The 23,220-nt window shown below is 41.4% G+C and overlaps 4 protein-coding genes across 7 annotated transcripts; 3 read left to right on the top strand and 1 right to left on the bottom strand.

Annotated features, from left to right (window-relative positions):
• Positions 1-85: 85 nt before the first annotated feature.
• abraxas1 (abraxas 1, BRCA1 A complex subunit) lies at positions 86-5,139 on the top strand. The gene is made up of 9 exons (XM_071546392.1): positions 86-200; positions 1,356-1,446; positions 1,535-1,571; positions 1,721-1,787; positions 1,937-2,133; positions 3,377-3,496; positions 3,590-3,674; positions 3,772-3,883; positions 3,992-5,139. The coding sequence occupies exons 1-9, from the start codon at positions 120-122 to the stop codon at positions 4,255-4,257; spliced, it is 1,056 nt and encodes a 351-aa protein (XP_071402493.1). The 5' UTR covers positions 86-119; the 3' UTR covers positions 4,258-5,139.
• A 9-nt stretch (positions 5,140-5,148) lies between these two features.
• On the bottom strand, positions 5,149-7,256 carry mrps18c (mitochondrial ribosomal protein S18C). Its single transcript, XM_071546393.1, has 6 exons — positions 7,158-7,256; positions 6,908-6,966; positions 6,731-6,820; positions 6,584-6,641; positions 6,429-6,488; positions 5,149-5,306 (listed from the first exon to the last, which is right to left on the bottom strand). Exons 1-6 carry the CDS (start codon positions 7,216-7,218, stop codon positions 5,230-5,232), a joined length of 405 nt encoding a protein of 134 aa, XP_071402494.1. The 5' UTR covers positions 7,219-7,256; the 3' UTR covers positions 5,149-5,229.
• An 843-nt stretch (positions 7,257-8,099) lies between these two features.
• On the top strand, positions 8,100-15,431 carry helq (helicase, POLQ like). 3 transcript variants are annotated; one of them, XM_071546396.1, is made up of 19 exons: positions 8,100-8,618; positions 8,697-8,802; positions 8,878-9,351; positions 9,467-9,645; positions 9,727-9,927; positions 10,503-10,575; positions 10,669-10,766; positions 11,018-11,116; positions 11,254-11,399; positions 11,477-11,716; positions 12,511-12,652; positions 12,738-12,842; positions 12,955-13,162; positions 13,258-13,415; positions 13,503-13,601; positions 13,990-14,163; positions 14,532-14,645; positions 14,881-15,015; positions 15,223-15,431. In XM_071546396.1, exons 1-19 carry the CDS (start codon positions 8,424-8,426, stop codon positions 15,304-15,306), a joined length of 3,030 nt encoding a protein of 1,009 aa, XP_071402497.1. In that variant the 5' UTR covers positions 8,100-8,423; the 3' UTR covers positions 15,307-15,431. The 3 variants fall into 3 exon arrangements, with proteins under 3 accessions (XP_071402497.1, XP_071402496.1, XP_071402495.1); XM_071546395.1 differs by having other exon boundaries at positions 8,100-8,609; positions 8,697-9,351; XM_071546394.1 differs by having other exon boundaries at positions 8,100-8,609; positions 8,697-9,351; positions 9,467-9,927.
• Positions 15,432-16,843: 1,412 nt separating this feature from the next.
• hpse (heparanase) lies at positions 16,844-23,124 on the top strand. Of its 2 annotated transcripts, none has more exons than XM_071546398.1 (12): positions 16,844-17,122; positions 18,204-18,352; positions 18,505-18,630; positions 18,718-18,891; positions 19,132-19,303; positions 20,089-20,136; positions 20,366-20,459; positions 20,557-20,663; positions 21,116-21,230; positions 21,722-21,846; positions 21,930-22,082; positions 22,679-23,124. In XM_071546398.1, the coding sequence occupies exons 1-12, from the start codon at positions 16,905-16,907 to the stop codon at positions 22,836-22,838; spliced, it is 1,641 nt and encodes a 546-aa protein (XP_071402499.1). In that variant the 5' UTR covers positions 16,844-16,904; the 3' UTR covers positions 22,839-23,124. The 2 variants fall into 2 exon arrangements, with proteins under 2 accessions (XP_071402499.1, XP_071402498.1); XM_071546397.1 differs by having other exon boundaries at positions 18,502-18,630; positions 22,679-23,123.
• Positions 23,125-23,220: the final 96 nt, after the last annotated feature.

Here is a 23,220-nt window from a genome sequence, read left to right as displayed (position 1 = left end):
CCCCGCCGCCGGTGTCACGTCCCAAAGCGAGGCTGCGCAGAAAAAGCGCAGCGCGTGCATGCGGTTATAGCGCGCTTCAGTAATGGCTCCAGTGTGATAAATCTCTGTGGTCAACAAACATGGCGGAGCCAACCGTTCGCATGTCTGGGATTGTTCTGGCTTCATTAATGTTTCAGCATGTTAACAGTGATTCAGACGTGGTGAGGAAGGTTTTCTTTACGTTTAAAGCAATACACGCATAAGGTTAAGCAGTTGTCCTCGGGCACCAATTGGATGTATTGTTTCTGGTTGAGGAAAGCTAGCTAGCAGCGGTGGAAGCGTCCTCGCTGTTCGTTGTTTATTTGACAACTTTTAAGCAAAGTTATGGCTTAGCGTGACAGTTAGGATTTTAACCTCTGAATCGAACCACTTTTATGAGTTTAAGTCAAAAGCACACAACACTGTCACTACGTTAATTTCCATAACTTTTTAAGATAACAGCAAGTTAGCACCGACAAGTCGCGCTCTGCTGTATGGAGAGAACGACACCCAAACTAAAAACCAGCAAATTTAATGTTGCATTGCTTATTCAAGAATACACATAGCCCGTAAAGCTCCACTAAATATATTTTACTCATCACTTGGGTCTACTTTTAAATTCGGCATACTTATTTCAATCAAATTTCAACTTATAGACTTGGTTCACTGTTACCGCCCACCACGGTGTATTTGGGTAGATGGAAGAACAGAATAACATTACATTGCCAGATTTTTTAAAGGAGTTCGGCGTGATTTTATGGAGGGAAATCTGTCAGTCAATAATCACAAATACATGAAATAAAATAAATATACACGAGAAAACATAAATGAATACTAGGACATATATTTAGATTGTTGAATGCAAAAAAACATAAACACAAATAACCTTACTGTGTAAACTATATGTAAATGTATCATCATCAAAAACATGTATTTGTATTTGTGAATACAAGTTTTGTTTTCATAAAAAAAATATAAAAAATTCAAGAGGTTTTCACTTACATTACAATGATTTCCCTCCACACGACTTTGTCAAGGCTGTAATGTAGCTATTATTTATTTGTATTTATTTATGTTTTAAGTCTGACAGCAGTCAGTGTTGAACCCATAAATCATGGAAAAAGACCACACAGCAAAAGCCATTGCTGGTCAAAAACTGGTTCTAATGTTAATATATTCTTATCAGAAAATATGAATCATTATAATGATAGGACTAGTAATGCATTGAAATGTTTTTATCATTGTTGCTGGGGAAAGAAAACTGTTTTTCAAGTGGGTGATAACATCTACCCTAGAACATGAATATAACTAAGCATGTCCATCTTCTGACTTTGCAGGAAGGTCTCATTCTCGGGGAGTTCAAATTTGAAGAGCATGTTACCATCAATGACTCTCAAGTTGATCACATTGACATTGAGGAAATATATAGTAAGTTATTCTTAATCTTGTTCACACACACACACACACACACAGTTACATCCTGTTGCCACATAATACAGCTTGGTTTCTTTTCCAGATATCCAAAAACACATAACCTGCCACAAACTGAATAAGTAAGTACTGCATGGAAGATTAAAAATTCATATTGTGACTCAGGAGAGTCGTTTGCATTCTAGGAATCATCACACATGTTCAAAACACAATTTCAGCTTAATTTAGATCAATCATTAATACCACAAATTATTCTTTGTTCTCCCTGTAGCTTTTATAATGGAGTAGGAGAGGTAAACCAGGATATAATAAAGGAAATCTTGGCAGACAATAAGCAGGTAAGTCAGTGGAACCTACCAAACTAATAACAGATTTAAAAAGTTCACTGTAGATTCTAAATTTTGTATTTATAAAACCATGTCTCCAATTCAAAACTTTATCTAATCTTTATCTAACTTTATCTATTGTTTTCTGTTCAACTCTGGAGGAGAGTGTGATTGGTTGGTACAGGCAACGCAGGAACACAGATCAGCAAATGACGTTAAGGGAGAAGGTCGTCCACGAGAACCTGAAGAGGGCGCTGTCCAATCCTCACATGATCTTTCTGCTGCTGACGCCCAGCAAGTTCACATCAACGGGCTCCACTCACAGGACGGAGTACGCCGCCTTCATATCGCACAGCAGGTCAGGATGTGGGACTCATATTTTCCACAGCCATAGGAAGAGATGAGGATTGAAGGAACACACTGAGTTTGGTCCGTTGGTCAGTGTACCTGTTAAAGGATGAAAACATAGACACCTAAATTATCTATTATTATTAAATATTATTATTATTTGGTGTGTTCACTAGGCTTGGGCGATATCCAATATTTTGCCTAATATCGCGATACTGTCCCGCCAAAATATTGCGATATACAATATTATTGTGTTGGTTTTTTATTGTTTTTTGTTTTTTTTCCCCCCAGTTTCTTTTCCCAGGTTTTCGGGGATATTTTATTGTATTTCTTCCAAATTACATCAAATTTCTAGGTTATTATAATAATAATTATTATTATTATAAACAGCCTAGAAATAGGGCTAGGCGATATGGTTGAAATCAATATCACGACAATCATAAGGATTTTTCTCGATATCAGTATATATCACGATATGGTTCATGTATGCAAAATCACGTTAAATAATCAAATTAATGTTCATCTCATTGAACCGAATGGTGATGTTAGGTGTGATGTCAAACAAAACAGAAATATTCAAATAATATTCCTACCATACCTCATTTTATCAGAGTTTTTATGTAAAATTTGCTTGTCATCATCAATTCAGACAGCAGAAATGTGTGTCACGATATCAAAAAATATCTTCATATCATCACAATATGATTCCACTGAAAGACGATAAACGATAATATTGAATTATCGCCCAGCCCTACCTAGAAATTCAATCTTAGTATTCAAGCATTGGAAGAAACAATGGCCATTTGGTATAATTTTCTCATTCCTGCCATTTCCAGAAAAATGGGCTGATTATGGAAACGGGAACCAACTTGAATTAAAATGACAAAATTTTCACTTCAAGTATGATTATTGTTGTGGTTTTTATCGTACCACTAGTAGATTATAGGTTTATAAGTTTAAAAGCTTTTACAATTGTGATCTAAGCAACACATGGTGCCATGGCTGGTAAGGGTCAAGGACCTTTTGTGTTTGTGTGAGTGTGTGTGTGTTGGTGGGGGGCATATTCGATATCGCATATTGCTGCAGTGTCAACACTCTATATTGCATATACAGTAATGTATAAATAGTATACTGCAATCCATTTACAATATCAGTGTTCTCCATCATATAAACAGACACTAGCAAAGATCAGCATTCATGTGCTTTCTTTGCCCTGATATTGATGAGAATCCTGTGTTTCTTGTTCTGAGCAGACGGTTCGTTAACGTTCCTGTCTCGGTCAACAACCTGGGCTTGCTGGAGCAGCTGGCTTACTGGAAGGTCTCCGCACCGTGTTCAGCAGCGGGCTACAACCTCACCATGAAGAAACACGGGTACGCTGCTGCAGTCATGGGAGGATCCATGTTTCTATTCGTGCGTTTGCTCCTATAACTGACAATTTCTGTTTTTTTTCTACTCTGTTCTAGGTCTAAATTTTTCAACTCAAACGGCTCGCTGAGAGAAGTCAATGAAGTCGACAACATGAACGATTCTTTACAGTCTGAACTGCAGGTGAGGAATTAGAGGAAAGTGTCCCGGGTTGTCCCAGGCTCGGCAGCTGTTCCTCACCGCCGTCCCGTTTACTCGCTCCTCTTGTTTCTCCACGCAGAAGGCCTGCAGGGACGTGGAGGAGAGCGAGCGGCTGGTCGAGAGGCTGCTGGCAGACGTTTCCGCTCTCAGGAAGATAGTCGGCGAGAAGAGACGGCACAAACTGGGAGAAGGTATGTACTGTCCTCTTGTGTAGGATTTCCCCCTAAATATATCCCTGAACGAATGAATGAAATTTCCACGTTTCCCCCCCCTGAGCGTGTCAACTCTCTCCCCCGCAGACACGGACGCAGCCTTCCCGCCCGAGCCCAAGAAGAACCTGCTGCTCCACGAGGCCCTCGAGGCCCTGTTCGCTCGCTCGCCTCTCTTCCAGACCCGGACTTTGACCCTCCAGGCCGCCCCCGTGCCGGAGACCTCCTGCGGCGCCGACCCCGGCGCCGCGAGATCGTCCGATCCAGAGGAGGGAGCGCAGCCGGGCAGAAGCTTCTCCCGTAAAAGGTCGGGCAAAACGCAGCCGAGCGGGGATAAGAAACGGCAAAAATGCTGACCTTGCAACATTTAGTCTAGGTGTAATCATTTAGTTTTTATATAAATTATTTTTTGGGGGCATTGAAAGTGGAGAGAAACACAGGAAAGACTGGAGAGAGAGACGGGGGTATTAAATACAATGTGTAAAAATTGTATCATTCAATTGCTGAGAGGTTTACATTTTTGAATAAGCAAAATAAAGCCTATACACATTTTATGAAGTGGTTTATGCGTTATCATCGATAGCCCATTCAATTCAGTTCAGTTTTCATTGATACTGTCGGAGTACGAATGAGGTGGATGAACACAACACACTCTACACAAAAATGGACACATACACACACTACCAGTTTCACTTCACATGTGATTTCATTTGATTTTATTCCCCTGACCTGAACTATTTTACCTCTTTGAGTTGTTCATCTACTTTTTTTATTCAGGTATTTTTTATCTTTGATTTTCATGATGATGTTTTTGGTTCTTTTGTGGTTTTTATAATCTCATCTGCATTTTTTTTCTCTCTGCATGTGCACATATTTAAAACTATCTCAAGTGATTTCAAGGGCATTGGGAGGCGCGTTGATGAAGAGTGAGCATGTGCTAAAACAGCGGCTCAACTCAGAAGTGGGACAGGGACAAAATAAACATGAGTAAAATGTACAACCTATCTAATATTGATTTTTTTTTTTTTTTTTTTTTTCCCTCTTTATGGGCCAGCTGCCATTGCTCTCACACCACAAACAATCCTAAAAGAAGTTTGTTGGAAAGACTGACAAGATGGATGGTCAATCTTTTTTTAGATGTGGATTCTAAATAAATTTGACAGTATTTGCTTGATCTTTGCTCTCCATTATTATAAAAATTACAACTTGCTCCTAAGGCCAAAGAAATGCACAATTTTAACAGTAATCAAACTCAGAATTTAGAAACTTTAATGAACACATTAATACAGATTCAACACAAATGACAGAGTATGTATAACATTGATGCACTAATCCAAATGTCTGATACCACAGATGTTGGGATCCTTCATAAACTGCGGCTGCTTGTGGGTCACTGGCATGAAACCTGGGTGGGAAGATGGAAACAGTGTTATTAGAACTATATAAAGACTATCCGAAAGCAATTAAATAAAAGCAGCATCTGCACATTTTAGGACTGTTCAAAGATATCCAGGTACCAATTGGTTTTTGTGCAACATTCCCTGTTATGATGCCGATTAAAGACATATTCAGTTTATATTCAAGATACAGCTCAGTTTGTTGGTATTCTAATTTTCACCCAAATAGACAGCTTGGCAATTGTCACCAGTGGTGTAAATGTCCAGATGTCACTGTGAGGCCAATAGATGTTAGAAGTGATTTAGGGTGGATTTTTCATTTAAGTAATGCACACATATGCACCTTCATTTATATCAGCACTGAGTCTATTCTTCCTCAATTTTAGCAGGGCCATTTAATTGTATCAAGTTATTGTGTCACCTAGTTTCTGAGCTGGTTGTCCATTGAGATTGTGAAAGAAGTAAAAAATTCAGAAGGTCTGAAATGCTGTCATGATAAAGATAAATTAGAGCTGGGCGATAATTCAATATTCGTTTATCGTCTTTCAGTGGAATCATATCCTGATGATATGAAGATATTTTAATATCGTGACACACATTTCTGCTGTCTACATTGATGATGACAAGCACATTTTACTTAAAAAACTCTGATAAAATGAGGTATGGTAGGAATATTATTTGAATATTTCTGTTTTGTTTGACATCACACCTAACATCACCATTCGGTTCAATGAGATGAACATTAATTTGATTATTTAACATGATTTTGCATACATGAACCATATCGTGATATATATTGATATCGAGAAAAATCCTTATGATTATCATGATATTAATTTCAACCATATCGCCCAGCCCTAAGATAAATGTATGGAAGGGACTACCATATTTATAAATTATGATCACAGAGTTCAGCCTATTAACATTTCCAATGACCGACTGTCTTCCTTCAGTGAGTCTCTTGGTCCTTACTGCACTATTGTTGTGTAAATACTTTATTAAAACGGTCAAATACTTATACATACACACCTTATACACCATATTCTACAGCTATAAACATTTGTAAATTTAAACAATTTAAGTAACCACTTGGTATGGCACCCACTCTATTGGAAAGATAATAGACTTACCCATCGAGTGAGCTTTCTTAATAGCTTTGGAGACTTCCCTCTGTTTTCTACCACACAAGCCTGGGAAACAAAACACAGGAACAATCTGCATCAATCTGCTTATGCACAAAATGTTGCAAACTGCTGACCAGACAAATCCTGTTCCCACTCCTCACCTGTGATGTGCCGGCCATAGATCCTGCCTGTGTGAGGGGACACGAACTGGGACAGCAACTGTAAGCAAAACAGAGTAAACACACTGTAACTACTTATCATCTGATAGTGACATACAGTTTTAAAGTCAGCTTTAGTGTTACACTCACCTGAGTATTTTTGAAATCCACTGTGACTGATGCACTGCAGAGAATGCATCCCTTATGTGGTTCCTTGAATGGATTATCCATCTTCACAGGCTTATGGATGAAGAAAACATTATTGGGCTCTGTGCTTCCGGTAATTTCAACATTAATGTAACAAGCGTTTGTGTATGAAATGCTTACCATGTCATCTTGGTTGGTTGGTTGGGTTACGTTTGAGGTGGCTGATAGACTCCTTAAACCTGTAATGCAGACCAGTGCATGTTTCATAATAAGCTCACTGAATTTGAATGCTAGCTAGCGTTAGCAACATCCTCTGTAGCTACGAATGACACAGAAATTCACTTTAGCATAAATCTAGCTATAATGAACCAATACCTTGTAAACTCTATCACATGTTTAAAGTCATGTTAAAGCATAATTGCAGTCTTACTTGTATTTCCATACTGCGAAACAACACGTTTTAGTGTTTGCACTCCTCTCAGAGCAAGCATTTTGACCTGACAGAGTACAGGATGTTGTCCGACACAAATCCCGGTGTTTCACTGGGGTTTAACACTACAAGTTCCTATCACTCGTAGTTGTTTGTTCATTGGTAAAGAATTATAAATAAAATGAATTTAAAAATGTATATGTAAATACATATTCAATGTGCGATTCATTAGCTATTAAATGACGATGTAAATGTAAATTTAATATTTAGCTCTAATATTAGTCGGACAGAATTAGACGTTACCATCTACAAAGATGAGAAGTCGAAAAGACAAAAATCCTCTCCAGCCAATGAAAAACGGTTGTCCTCTACAACGGTAGATCTCGCGCGTGCGCACACATACAATAAAACAATAGATTGACAATTTATATTTGATACAGCAACATATCACAATCTACATCAAGTATGTGGCTACTCATCAGGAAGTCTGTTTTAAATTTGACCTTAGTTCGTTTTTAGGCAAACTCGAACAAACTCGAAACAACAGCTTAGCGAAGTTTGTTTCAGTCAACGCTAAGTTATTTTCTGCTATCAGTAGTTTATCATACACTACTCTTATCCTGGCACAAAGAAAACAACCAAGCCTGTAACAAAGCTATTGGACACTTTGACACTCTTTACTGACTCCCAGTCAAAACAGAACAGACCGTTCTACTTAACCGGTAAACCGAAGACGGAAGTGATAGCAGGTTCTTCTCTTGCTCACGTTACATTAGCAGATGTTTACAATTTTCAAATGTGATTTACACCGAGCATGTCTAGTCGGTCTATGGTCTAGCCTTGCACTTAGTTGCAAGCTAGTCTTAACGTTACGTAGCTATTTATATTATATTATATTACTAATTTTGTTTGGCTGTGACCTCAGGCTTGTATTCACTAACATAACTATTTATTTCTATTGTTCGCTTTGACTGTTTCAGCTTGACAGCTCCAATTTGGAGTTATTGTGTCCAACTGCCGTCAAGGTAGTAAGCTAACGAATCTAGTTTAACATTACTTGTTTGGTGCACTTAAGCAGTGCTTTTTTATTAGCATAGATACTTATAATTTCGTAGCGATGTGTGGTCGTCTATAGCCCTTATTCAGGTCCCAAAACCGTTGCAGCACCACTGTCATTGCCTTAACGTTAGCCTGCTAACTCACAGTTTCTGTATGGTTTGTGGATGAAGCATCAAGTAGCTGAGATGTGGTAGCTTGGCCTGGACAATGATGAATGCTGAAAAGCAAGAAATTAAAGTACGAAGAGTGTCGTCAAGGAAGAGGTCTAGGGACAGTCTTAAAAGTCACTTGACACCTGCCAAAAAAAGAGGAAGTACATCATTAGGGCAATGTCCTGACAGCACAGAAAACGGGGTGTTCACCGGTGCCATGGCTGATATAAAAGCTACTGAGGTATGTTATGTTGCCAGTATTGATCAGAGGACTTTTGTCTTAATTGCAGAACTGCCAGTTAAGTAACTCTCCTGCTTTTCTGTGCAGTACTGCAGTGACAATGAAGACTTGTTTGGGGACTACGACAGCATCCTGGGTGACAGCTCTTTCCTGGCTAAACTGGACTGTGCAGAGCAAGATGAAAGGCGGCACGGCCTTCACTGTGCAGCCAACACCGGCCCTGCGGATCAGCCGGATGCCGACTTCACCTCGTTGCGGTCGTCAAAAGACAGCCTCTTGAAACAGGCTTGCGATGACGTTCTTACTGACTCCATCCTAGACGACTTCAGAGAGGAATCCCTGAAGGACTTGCCAGCCACGCAGCGTGAATTTCAAGAAGAGGTTCTCGAAGGTGCAAAGAGGGACAAACGGCGAGAAGGGGATAAAACTTCTACTCCTTTTAGAAACACAGTTGAAGAGGAAACCGAACGGGCCTTCGGAAATAGAACGGCCAGTTCTCCTAAAGCAAAGAGACGCGTGACCGATCAGCTGAAGAGAGCTCTGCTGTGTAACGCAGCAGCTCCCTCCAGTGTCTCGCGTACTGCGGTGCTGAAAGAGGCTGTGGTCAGTGAGGAGATCAGCTTTGCCATGCAGGCCATGGAGACTGTATCTGCAGAGACAACAGACCTCGGGCCTTTCTTTGGGCTTCCCACCAAAGTGAAAGACCTGATATGCAAACTTAAAGGAATCAAGAACTTATACGGTGATGTAGTGTACTGAGAACTCACAACCAGATTCTGTTTTAGTAATGAAGCCAGCATATTTGATATAGGCTAGACCAGAGTTATATCTGATGATCATTGTATTCCATTTTTCAGATTGGCAAGAGACCTGTCTGAACCTGGACTGTGTTCAGGAGAGGAGGAATCTGATCTACTCCCTTCCCACCAGTGGAGGGAAGACACTTGTTGCAGAGATCCTCATCCTCAGAGAGCTGCTGTGCAGGAAGAAAGACTCTCTTTTCATCTTGCCATACGTCGCATTGGTGCAAGAGAAGGTGCCGGGGCTTAAGGATAACCGGGCCATGCAAAACAAACCGTTTATTAGTTTGTTAATTTCAGTTCTCCTATATTTGCAGGTGCGTGGCTTGGCAAGCTTTGGCCTGGAGCTGGACTTCATGGTGGAGGAGTACGCCGGCAGCAAGGGCAGATTCCCTCCGGTGAAGAGGAGAAATAGAAGGTCCCTCTACATTGCGACAATAGAAAAGGCCCACAGCCTGGTCAACTCTCTGATAGAGACCGACAGGCTGGATAACCTGGGACTGGTGGTCGTCGATGAGGTACGCAGACATACAGTTTGTTTTTTTTGCAGCTGGGGGGTTAATATTCTGAGAAAAAACTTAGAAATTCATATTTTTTTTCTCACAAATTTCTGACTTTAATCTCAGAATTTCTGGGGGGTTTTTCTTGCCAATTTCTGAGTTATTTTCTTGCACATTTCTGACTGATTTATGAGATTTTTCTTGCAAATTTCTGAGTTTTTTTTCTTGCCAATTTCTGAGTTATTTTCTTGCACATTTCTGACTGATTTATGAGATTTATGAGATTTTTCTTGCAAATTTCTGAGTTTTTTTTTCTTGCCAATTTCTGAGTTTTTTTTCTTGAAAATTTCTGAGTTTTTTTCTTGCACATTTCTGACTAATTTCTGAGATTTATGAGATTTTTCTTGCAAGAGTTTTTTTATTTTCTCGCAAATGTCTGACTTTAATCTCAGAATTTCAGAGTTTTTTCTCAGAATATTACCCCCTTCCCCCTGGCTGCAGTAAAAGCAATGGCCCTAATACTCTTCGGTACATTAGCTGTGGAAGTGAAGACAGTAGGAGGTTTAATGACGCAGCTTATCTTCCATGTACAGCTTCACATGCTGGGTGACGGCAGCCGAGGGGCTGTTATTGAAATGACACTGGCCAAAGTTCTGTACGCCAGCAGTAAGTGTCCCTTATTCTGATTGCTTTTTTACTTTTATCACAGTTGTTATTGATGTCTATTGCTGTTAATGATGCATATATATTCTTTTTCAGAGACAACTCAGATAATTGGAATGAGCGCTACTCTGGGAAACATAAAAGACCTTCAGACGTTTTTGAGAGCTGAAAATTACACTAACGACTTCAGGCCTGTATGTGATTTTAAACTCTACATTATAACTCTGTGGAATATTTGTAGTTTGTCATCAACCACTGATATTATATAGACCTGCACAAGAGCTGTCCTGGTGTTTCTGATCCAGCTACCACCAGCCAAATTATGTTGTTTTGTTTTTATTGTTGTTGTCCTTTTGTATTCTAAAAATCTGGTTGGCTGCTTAGTTTTAGTCCTTACCTGCCACTGTAGCTTGAAGACAAATGTATTTTTTTTTGCCCTTCCCAGGTGCAGCTGAGGGAATATGTGAAACTGAAGGACAGTATCTATGAGGTGGACCCAAAGGAAGAGGACTGTTTTAAGTTCTCACGTCCTCTCAACTTCAAGGTAATTCGAATAGTCACTCATTTACACATTTACTTGAATAATCACACAGTTTTACAGTCGTCAGGTTTACAGTTTATAGTCACTCAACCATCAGTTGTTTTTCAGCATGAGTACATGTCTGATGTCTGATCCCATAGTACTCCAGTTCGATGCAAAAGATAGACCCGGATCACATTATCGCCTTGGTGACCGAGGTCATACCGACCCACTCGTGCCTGGTCTTCTGTCCCACCAAGAAGAACTGTGAAAACGTGGCGGGGATGATCTGCAAATATCTGAAAGAGTAAGTGGAGCAGCCGGCTGGGTGTGGACAGTCCCTCCTCTAGCGGTGATTCAGTCTCACCCGTTTCGCTCTCACAGGGAGTTCCTCCTGCACAAGGAGGCGGAGAAGGCCGTCCTGCTCAGAGAGCTGAGGAACAGCGGGAACGGCTCCGTGTGCCCGGTGCTCCGGAAGACCGTGCCGTACGGTTTAGCCTATCACCACAGCGGGCTGACCGGCGAGGAGAGGAAGCTGGTGGAGGACGCCTACTCCGATGGGGTTCTCTGCCTCCTCGCTTGTACCTCCACCCTGGCTGCTGGGATCAACCTGCCTGCCCGCAGGTCAGTGGATGACATACTGACGGGTTTGGTTTTCACTAGAAGTTGGTGTCACAGATAAGAGAGGGGAAATGCTGATTACACTTGATCAGCTGGTTTATTTCAAGTTGTATACAGTGTTGTTTTGACTACAAACAAGCAGCAGGTTGCCATTTTCATTTAAATCTAAAATGTTTCAATGAAAGTTGAGATGTTTTGCCCTCCTGCTATTTTAAGATTTTGCTACTTTGGCAAATACTTGGCCGTAATCAGCACTCATATCCACAAATTAGCCTACAGCTTGTTTATAAAAGTTCTAATGAACCTCAGTTTTTTAGTTTGCCACTGAATCAGTATTAGGGCTGAACAATTAATCGAAATTTTATCGAAATCGCAATATGGCCCACTGCAATTTTCAAATCGCAGGAGGCGCAATATTTGTTAAAGGTGAAATGTGTGTCAAAATACCATGTTAAATGAAATATTGTGGTGCTGCAGAGATGTCCTGGCCTACACATCATATTCTACAGACTCAAGAAAACATCTTTGTTTGGTACAGATCCCCGCAAAAAATCACACCATAATCATTTGAATACGTTTTTCAATGAAAATGAGAATAATGATGTAAAAATTATCATTCCCTCTAATATCGCAAATCATATCGCAATTGCAATATCAGTTCAGAATCGTTCAGCCCTAATCAGTGTACCCCTCCTTCTCAAAATATAGAGTCATGATGTGTCTCACTTGCTGTATCTCATGCCATAAGAACAAATGCAACCTATTTCTGGGGTTGCCCCCCAATGTTCACACACCAGAGTGATTCTGCGTTCACCCTATGTGGCCACGGACTTCCTGAAGAGGAGCCAGTACAAGCAGATGGTGGGCAGGGCCGGTCGGGCGGGGATAGACACTATAGGAGAGAGCATCCTCATCCTGCAGGACAAGGACAAGACCATGGTAATAACACTCACAACATACCAGTAAATATGGTTTTATACATAATATGTTGCTGTTGCATTTTTCTTTATTCTGTGTTTTTCAGGCTAAAAAGCTGGTGTCTGCCCCGATGGAGATCTGTTACAGCAACCTTATGCATGACAATGGAAAGGGCGTTCTCAGTCTCATCCTATCTCTCATTGGATTAAATGTAAATACCTCTGCTATTAATTGCTTAGCATCCACCATGAAATCCAAGTTAGATACATCCTCTCATCGAAGCTGTTGCAGTCTTGATTGCTGAGAGTTTTGTCCCCATGTAGATCACCAGCTCATTAGAGCAGGTGAAGGACTTCATGTCTGCCACCCTCCTGCATGTCCAGGAGAGGCAGCTGTGTGTGGAAAGGAGCCTGGGGGAAACCGTACAGGAGTGTGTGGGACTCCTGAAAGAGAAGGGTCTGGTCGCCGTGTCTGCGGACGCGCGGGGTGAAATCCTGCAAGTCACCAGGCTGGGAAAAGCAACCTACAAAGGTACTGTAGGTCCCTCTCATGTCACCCGGGTTTGTTTTTCATGTGGATCGTTCAGTGCCACGTTCAGTCTGCTTTATCCATCCGGCCTCCCTCAGGCTCTGTGGACCTGACCTACAGTGACGAGCTGTATAAAGACCTTTCCAAAGGCCTGGAGAGTCTGATGCTGGACAGTTTCCTCCACTTGGTCTATCTGGTCACACCTTACGACCTGATTTCCCAGTGCAAGCCCGACTGGATGATATACTTCAGACAGGTACAGCATGACCATGAATGATTCGTTAAGTCGCTTTTCTCTCGGTAGACTCGTGTACATGAGCTTTGTTCTGCTGGTGTGTTTCAGTTCACCCTGTTGTCCACTTCGGAGCAGAAGATGTCCGCGGCGGTCGGCGTGCCGGAGAGTTTCGTTGCCAGAAAGGCTGCTGGGCAGACAGTGAAAAAGGTAAGAAACACAGGAAAACATCATCATGATTTTTTTCTCTTCTATCCAAACAGCCCAGCAGCTTGTACTTAAATATGATATTCAGTATCTAATTTGTCAGGAGTTAAGGGATTAGGACTGTTCCTAAACCTATAAGCGTTTAGGGATTTTGAGAAGTATTAAATTCAATAATTATCGTTGGATAATTACGTTGCCCACACACACACAAGTGTGGGAGGTAATCTGTAAGCATCACAAATGCCCTTTGTGCTATCATTAAAAATATGACGCAACTGATATCAAGTGTTTTCATGGAGTATGTTCTTTACCCCACTGTGCCACCAGCACACCTCATAAATGTCAAACTTGATGACACAGTACATGTTGTTCTGTCTTGCCTCTGTCTTAGAATATGAATCCGGTGGTGGTGAAGCGGTTGTACCTGGCCCTGGTGCTCTTCAACTTGCTGAAGGAAACGAACCTGTGGAGCGTGGCGGAGAAGTTCCAGCTCAGCCGAGGTTTCATCCAGACGCTGCTCAGCTCCTCCTCGGCCTTCTGCTCCTGCGTGCTGCACTTCACAGAGGTATCGCCCAAAACCCAGCCGTAAGATTGAATACCCCACGTCTTGCAGTGTAGTTGATTTGATTTGATTTGATTTTATTGGGAATTTAAAAGCACAACAACTCAAAATAGTATCCTGACACCAAATCCCAGAGGATAGCACTTAAAAGCATTACTAAAAACACTTATTTCCAAAGTGGTCCTCGATGGAAACAAACAAACACAATACATAAAGAAAACAAACAGGTCGATGGAAACAAACAAATTACAAGATACACCTACTATCCCCCCTTGCAACCCCACGCCCATGGTTTCACGCAGGATATCACTGAGGTTGGACCTCCGTTCTGTTAAGGATAATCAACAGCGATTTCACTTCTCTGCGATCAGGAACTGGAGGAGTTTTGGCCGTTCAAAGCTCTCCTGGCGGAGCTGACCCGGAGGCTGAGCTACTGTGTGACGGCTGAACTCATCCCTCTGATGGAGGTGGCCGGGGTCATGGAGGTCAGTACGCATTGTGGACCCCCCACTTTGTTCTAAGGGAATTTTCTGAGAACATTTTGTGAATAATTCCTATATGCTGGGAACCTCCTGGAACCCCGTTAAGAACCCCTGGTGGTCCCCGGCCCCAGTTTGGAAACCACCGGTCGAGAGTAACACACACAGGAAAATAGATATTCTGAAGATAAAATCAAATTTATGTTTACTACAACAACCTTTGTGTTTGTTTTTCCCCCAGTCCAGGGCAAAGCAGCTCTACAACGCCGGTTACAAGACGCTGGCTCACCTCGCCAATGCCGACCCGAGCGCTCTCGCCAAGAATGTCGAGAACCTCTACAAGAAACAAGCCAACCAAATAGTGGCTTCCGCAAAAGTAAATAGACTATCTTCCCGTCCTTTATCTGATGCTGCAGGTTTTCAGAGATGCAATCCAGAGCCCACGTTTAATGAATCATCCTGCTTTCTCAAGTACTTTGAACATCTTAGTAATTAATTTTCCCGTGCGCAGTAGTTGCATTCAAATTAACGTCTCAACTTTCTCCTGCTTTTGTCTATCAGATGATGTATCTCTCTCTTCCAGATGCTTCTGAATGAGAAGGCTGCAGCTCTCCAGGAAGAAGTGGATGACTTGCTAATGATGCCGCTAGATCTCCCCCAGCTATAAAACCGACATAACTCATTTGAGTTCATCTATTACAGAGAAGTTTTATTCTCCTTGTAAACTGCTTAAATATTTGCCATTGTTTTTTTTTTATTGTTTCACCCACTGGAAAGCCATATCTTATTAAATTATACACAAGATCAATTCCCCTTGATGTTTTTGTCACGATCAATTGAAATATGTTGATGCAGTCCAGAAATACAGGCCTGTAAACAAAATATTAGAGTGAGAACTTAACTACCAGACATAAGCCAGCAGTCAGATCTTGGCTCTACCAGACTTTTTCATAGATAACCAACCATCATTTTGAGGATCTGTTGTAACAAATGTAGCTGGGTAAAATAGCGAAAATGACTGGTGAATTTTAGAGTGAAAAGAGGCTGATGGAGGAAAAATGTTTGATACTAGGTATGGCAGAAATGGCAATTCTGAATTTAGAGTGGGCTTCACCTTTTCTTGATTTATCAGGAAAACAATTTATGCCAAATTTGTGCCTATTATATCAATGCTGTAACATGCAGACCAATCAGTGGGTATGTAAAAAAAATAATAATAATAATGTGTAGGCCTACATGGAGTGATTCTACAGTAAGTGGGTGGTATATTGACTGAATCCAAATCTTCAGTGTTCTTAATACTTCTTTGGCCACGTTCTTTTTTAGTTAGCTATATTTTCTACATTTTCTGTTTGATAAATGTGTCAGTCACTATCCTCTTTTCATGTAGGCTACACTTTTAAAACATTTTCACTTGATGTTGAGACCATTTCAATCCCCAGTATCCATGCCGAAGCTGCTACCCATACATCTACACAGGATGTTTCAAAATAAAGGGTGATTTTGCCTGTTTTCAAAAAGGATGGCAGTAGCTTGGTTGGTGTCTCCTGAAATCAAAAGTCAAAAAGTAACTCAAAAAGTCAAAAGTAACTGCTTTCATTGTGAAGTAGTTAGTAGTTTAGTTTTACAGTAGTTTGCTTCTTCAACACTATACAACTAGAGAGACTTATGAGACTTTTGTCCATCTAGTACATAGAGAGGGCTAAATAATGCTTAAAAAAATAAATAAATATGTGGTTATGTGAAAATTAACCAATAAATGTAGTTAAAAGTAATCATCAGTCCAGAGTGGGACAAACCACTTCAAAAGCCATGTCAGAGGACCATTCAGTTCCCATTTATATATAATATAACTATAAACTTAAAAAGGAGGCTATAAACTAGGCTATAATAAAACAATAAAATAATACACTGAAATAAGAGGGACATTAATCATTTGCATCAGTGTAGTATCTTTTCTGCAACAGTGGCGTCCTCAATGGAAATAATTATTAATTTAACCATCCTTAATATATGAAATAGCAATATAACTAATATTCTCATTGTTAATTCAGGTGTATTCATGTGTTCCTGAGCTGTTGTTTACGTCAGCACGCCACAGTGTGTGAAGCCAATGAAAGGCGCGCTGCTCAATCAAAGGCAGCTGCTGGAGAGAACAGGAGGAGTGTTCAGGAAGTCTCCTCCTCCGCCGTACTCACTCACCGTCCACCGCAAAACAGAGACAAACACAGGCATGACTCGTCGGTGTGTCGTTCCTCTGCTGCCATGAAGTCGGTCGTGTTCATCTTGGTGTTCGGCTTGTTTCGGCGTCACAGATTTGAGGTCGGAGCAGATAGGGGCTTCGGGAGAAATGAGACGGATTTGGCGGATGTGAGTTTGGATGTGGATTTGTCCGGAGTGCTCGGCACAGTGGACCAGCGCTATCTATCTGTGGCCATAGATGCCAGTCTGGTGGCAGAAGAAAAGTTTATGTACCTTTTGGGGTAGGTTACTGTTTGAATTACAAGGAACACTGTATTTGCTTTGAACAGTATCGGTAGCTGTTTTACTGACTGTTGACCAAGGGAGTCAGCTCACGAAATCCTAAGGTACCGAGAAAGTCCTGGCATAGTAACATTTCCCACCAAAGCTTCTTCAACACCCGTCTATATCCACTAAATTTCGGACTGATTTATATCCACTGAATCTCTGTTAATAATGATATGGCATGACATAGTGATAAATACCACAAGATTAAATTTGGACTCAGTTAGGCTAAGCTGTGGCATTCCATCTCCACTGTGTCCATTCCAAAGAATTCACTAAGGCCAGTGATTCTCAACCTTTTTCATATCAAGGACCCTAATGTAGTCCACATTAGGTGCCACAGACCCCCATTTGATGAGATTTTGTCTCTCAGACCCAAATCTGAAAATATTTGTATTGTTAGATATGATTTTGTCCAGAATTCCATCACTATCTGTATTGTAGGTAGAGAGATAACAGAGAAACTATGATCAAAACAGTCATTCTTCTACATTCTCTAACTGTGTTAACTTCTTGTAAATGAAGTAACGCTGAAGTTTAATGATTCATCAATTCGCTGGGGACCCCCTGGAACCTCCTCAAGGACCCCCTGGTGGTCCCCGGACCTCACGTTGAGAACCGCCGCCATAGGCTATGTTAAATATTTGTAAACATGAACCAGAGAGCAAAGGTTGCTGTGATCAGGAGGCTGGGCCTGCACTATAGACCTGGAATTAGAGATTAATGCTGTGGACAAAGCATAAAGACACTGAAAGCAAATTTCAATGTGGGTCTGTGCACATGAGCCTCATGATGGCAGGTATGAACCAGGAGTTGTGTGCCTGTCCTCATGGTCACAGTGTCTCCTATTCATTTTCAATAGAGCAGCTGTAGGATTAGTCTCTTCATGACCGCATTGCTTAGTCTCAGTTCTCTTGTTGCTTTGAAAAAAAGTTGATCTTTCGTCACAAGTTGAAACGGGACTTCTCAGATCACAGGAATGATGTGTCGTTTTGGTTTCATTTTCTTTTTTTTTTTCTTCTTTTTTTTTTGCGCTAGGTCTCCAAAGCTCAGGACATTGGCAAAAGCATTAGCGCCCGCATTTTTGAGATTCGGGGGGACCAGACAAGACTTCATGATCTTCACCCCTCAGAAGTCATTTGTCCAGTCACATGAGCATCATCCGCTGAGCTCTGCTGTCACCGCAGGTCAGGTCACATGTATTCTTGATGAGTGTTGATTTGGACCTATGCTGTTTCATCAAATTGCTTCACCTCATGAAAGCGTGCTTGGCTCTCACAGAGGCCTATTAGGCAAAGCTGATTATGTTGATGCTTGATGTCCTTTTTACTATTAGAAGACACCTGCGAGAAGCTTGAGTTGCCCTCGTTACTGGAGGAGAGGCTGAAGAGGGAATGGACTCAGCAGGAGGTGGTCCTGCTAAGAGAGGATCTGCAGAGGAAGTACAGGAGGGTGAAGTTCACAGGTAGGATGGGGTGGGTCTTCTGAGGTTCCAGACATGACAGAATGTACCGTCCTGTCCAGGGTGACTGTATCCTCTTCCTTTTGGCAGAGTACACCGTGGATCTGCTGCAGTCCTTCGCCAACTGCTCCGAGCTGGACCTGATCTTCGGTCTGAACGCTCTGCTCCGGACCGCTGACAACGCCTGGGACAGCAGCAACGCCCGCTCCCTGATGCAGTACTGCGAATCCAAACAGTACCGGATGTCCTGGGAGCTGGGGAACGGTAGAATTCCAAACTATAACTCAATCCCAGTGTATTAGTTGATTTGAATTGGAGCACACGCACAAGTATTTTCTCATAGACTATAAGAGTCTAGTTTCACTTCCTGGTGGTTCCAGACATTCACTGTATCATTTGGCACCGCATTAGGGAAGTCCCTTTTTATAAGCCAAACTTCAGAAAGCACATTATGATGATGATGATGATGATAAATGTGAGGTTGGCAATGTGTTTTCTTGTCAGAACCAAACAGCTATGAGAAGAAGGCAGGCGTGCGAGTGGACGGGTACCAGCTGGGTCAGGATTTTGTCCGCCTCCGGGAGATGATGGGAGAATCTAAACTGTACCGCAACGCCGGACTGTACGGCCCAGATGTCAGCCAGCCACGCGACCACAGACGAGACCTGCTGGAGGGGTAAAAGACGCACCTCGCACTCTGAAATAGAAGTTTAGAAGTTGTTAAAACTGTAGAAACAGTACTGTCAACTTTCATTTTGCAGATACTTCTGCTGAGTAGAGCACATGAAAGGTGCGTTTGAGCTGAATGAAGTGCGGATTCTGTAACTGAATACATGTGACCTGCATACCTTAGTTAATTTTATCAAGAGTCACTCGCTTGGCCGGTTTGCCTGGTTTATGGCTGTTTGCTGTTTTCCTACAAATCCAGATTTCATCAACAGGCGAATTCTACTATTCTGCAACAGCAGGTCTACATAATTGTACATAAATGTCCATTTTTTTTTAGACTGGATTGGAGCTGCAACGATTAATCGATTAGTTGTCTACTATTAAATTAATCGGCAACTATTTTGATATTCGATTCATCGGTTTGAGTAATTTTTTAAAGAAAAATAAGTCAAAATTCTCTGATTCCAGCTTCTTAAATGTGAATATTTTCTGGTTTCTTTCCTCCTCTATGACAGTAAACTGAATATCTTTGGGTTGTGGACAAAACAAGACGTTTGAGGACGTCATCTTGATCCACATTTTTCACCATTTTCTGACATTTTATAGACCAAACAACTAATTGATTAATCGAGAAAATAATCAACAGATTAATCGACAATGAAAATAATCGTTAGTTGCAGCCCTAGACTGGATAACAAACAAGTTTTGAGAGGAGAGCTTAGCAGACGAAGTAGATTTCCCCCTACAACCAAGTGCTAAATGTGCTTAACCACCACCATTTCCTTCCTGTAGGTTTCTGAAGAGTGGAGCCGAGGCAATTGACGCATGTACATGGCACCAGTAAGTTGACCTATAGTTTGACCTCAGGCTAGAGCATTACAGTGTCTGGCTGCTGTGTGACTGCAGGTAAAGCAAACATGAGATTAGTTTAGGAATGTCTGAGGTTTTCTCACTGGGCTCAAAAGAACTGTTTATACTGTAGCATGGTATAGTACATTCATGTCAAATAAGTTATGGTTTTGCCTTATTTTGAACCTCACAGAGTTTATTCCTGTGTCCTACTTCTCAGTTATTATGTGAATGGAAGAGACACGTCCTTAGAAGACTTTCTAGATCCTGAGGTGCTGGACACTCTGGCCTTAAAGACCAATGAAGTCCTGGAGGTAATGCGTTATAGTATCTTGGTGCTCGACGTATGATCATATGAGTGTGTTATGAGTATTAAAGTGGATCTTTGTTGCCCCCCCCCCCTCTTCTCAGACAGTTGAGCTGGCGTCTCCCGGGAAGAAAGTGTGGCTGGGCGAGACGAGCTCGGCCTACGGAGGCGGGGCTGTAGGACTGTCGGACACGTTTGTGGCAGGATTCATGTAGGTTTATGCCAGTATTTCATGAATGAACTTCATATTATCTTCATAACTTCAACTTCAACTTCACATGGATGACGGCCTCAGCTTTTTTGGAATATGTGCTTGATAGAATTAACTGATTATGCGGCAGGCGAGGTCTCATGACAAAACCTAAAGCGATGCTGCTCATTACTGACAACGAGGCTCACGTGTAGCAACAAAGAATGTTTACATGAGGCAGTTTTTATAAAAATTCTAAAGGCCAAACTGAACCAGAATGGTAACAAATCTCTGTAATTACTGCAATCAGTAACTGGATTAGAATGGAATTGCATAAAAGTACCAGTCTAATACATAAGATGGATGCATGAGTCATTAGACACATTTACAAAAGAGCCATTTGTTTGATGTACAGTATTGTATTCCAGCATTTTGTAATATGTTTCATTGTTCTGAATATGTGCTGTATCCAGGTGGCTGGATAAATTAGGACTTGGTGCCAGACTGGGCTTGGATGTTGTCATCAGGCAGGTATTCATTGGCTCTGGGAGTTACCACCTGGTCGATGACAACCTGGATCCTCTTCCTGTAAGCGTTCAGTTATATATAAAAAAAAAAAATACTACCTTATGACTTAATCCGGTGGTTCTCAACATGGGGTCCGGGGACCACCAGGGGTCCTTGAGGGGGTTCCAGGGGGTCCCTAGCAAACTGATGAATTGTTAAACTTCGGCATTATTTCATTTACAAGAAGTTTATACAGTTAGAGAATGTAGAAGAATGACTGTTTTGATCATAGTTTCACTGTTATCTCTCTACCTACAATACTGATAGTCATGGAATTCTGGATAAAATCATATCCAAGAATAAAAATATTCTTAGATTTGGGTCTGAGAGACAAAATCTCATCAGATTGGGGGTCTGTGGCCCTAATGTGGACTAAATTAGGGTCCTTGATATGAAAAAGGTTGAGAATCACTGCCTTAATCAATCTTTGCTTATTTAAATGTTGCCTTTTTGGAATATTTGACCTTTTATATGACCTATATGGCCTTTTGTGCTATGCATTTCTTTGGTAGGACTACTGGTTGTCTGTTCTGTACAAGAGACTTGTCGGACCCGAGGTTTTGCGAATCGAAGCGTTTTCCAATTCTGCCCAGAGGAAAAGAGTGAGGGTGTATCTGCACTGCACCAACAAGAAAAGGTATTCCCGTATGAAGATTCTAATGTGTATGAAGTTGTATCTGCCCTTGACATCATAGTAATCTTTCTCCTCACTGCACCCAGCACAAGTTACAGAAGTGGAGCGGTCACACTGATAGCCATGAACCTGAGCAAGAGTCCAGCCAGGGTGTCTGTGCCGGCCCACATAGCCAACAGCACTGCGGAGGCTTTTGTGCTCCGGTCCGACCAGCCGGGGGAGGACGGGCTCTACTCCAGGTACCAGTCACACTGCTTTCCTTCAGTATAGACATGCATCTTAACATACATTCTTTCTCCATATTTGATGTGAAAAGTGAAGTTTTTATCAGTACTTTCGATGAAAAAGGGGTTCCAAGGCATTTTATTTTCTTCATGCAGGTTGGTGTGCTAGTTGGTTTTAATGTTCCTTTGAACTAGCCATGCAATAAATAATATATTATATACACTGCCCATGAAAAGTTTGGACACACCACATTTTTCTTTATTTTTCACTATTTCCCACATTTTAGAATAACAGTAAAGCCATCAAAACTATGAAATGACACAAATGGAATTATGCAGTGACCAAAAAAATGTTAAACAAATCAAAACTATCTTCTATTTTAGATTCTTTAAAGTAGCCGCCCTTTGCCTTGATGGAAAGGCAAAGGCTTTGGAAAGAAATTCATACATAGGATCAACTTCACTATTTATATTTGTTTGAGCATTTAAGCAGAAGCCTTTAGATCAAAATGGCTTTAAGAGAATGAAAAACACAGAACATTCAGTCAGGTGGGTCCAAACTTTTGGGCACAAACGGCTATGAGAGCTGACAGTGTGTTGTGACAACGCAGGTCTGTGAGCCTCAATGGAGAAGTGCTGGCGATGGTGGATGACAAAACTCTCCCGGAGCTTAAAGGAGCCCGCCTGCCGCCAGGGGAACATCTCCAGCTGCCCGGGTACTCTTTGGCCTTCTTCGTCCTGACAGAGGCCCGGGCCTCCGCCTGCCGCTGACCTCAGCAGAGGAAGACATGAACATTTCACTCCTCACTGCCATGAAGGAAACCTGCCATTTACTACTGATGCCAATGAACGTTACACTGAGAGCTGCTCACCAGACCGTAAATGACTTTGCCTACGAAGGTAAATCGACTTGGTGCTCCGTTTTTTCTTCAGAAGAATTCAATTTATACTTTATATTAAGGATGCTGGAGTGTCTTATTTATGGGAAATATTGTAAACTACGCAGTTCCTTTTTTATGTTTTTTCTAATGTTGAACCCTTTGTGAAACACTGTATGGGGACTATCTTTGTCTTTACAGAGAAAAAAATTGATGAATGAGAGTTTTGTCATTTTTTTCCTTTATTTGAAGCCAGAGAAAGGCAGCATTGAAGC

The sequence above is a fragment of the Centroberyx affinis genome, unplaced genomic scaffold (assembly GCF_046629955.1).
Source record: "Centroberyx affinis isolate AG114_WGS23_722 - 3 ecotype Tasmania unplaced genomic scaffold, CSIRO-AGI_Caff_v1 ptg005249l_1, whole genome shotgun sequence".
Classification (NCBI taxonomy): Eukaryota; Metazoa; Chordata; class Actinopteri; order Beryciformes; family Berycidae; genus Centroberyx; species Centroberyx affinis.
The sequence above is the reverse complement of the archived record's forward strand: the minus strand, read 5'-3'. Positions and strand labels throughout refer to the sequence as shown.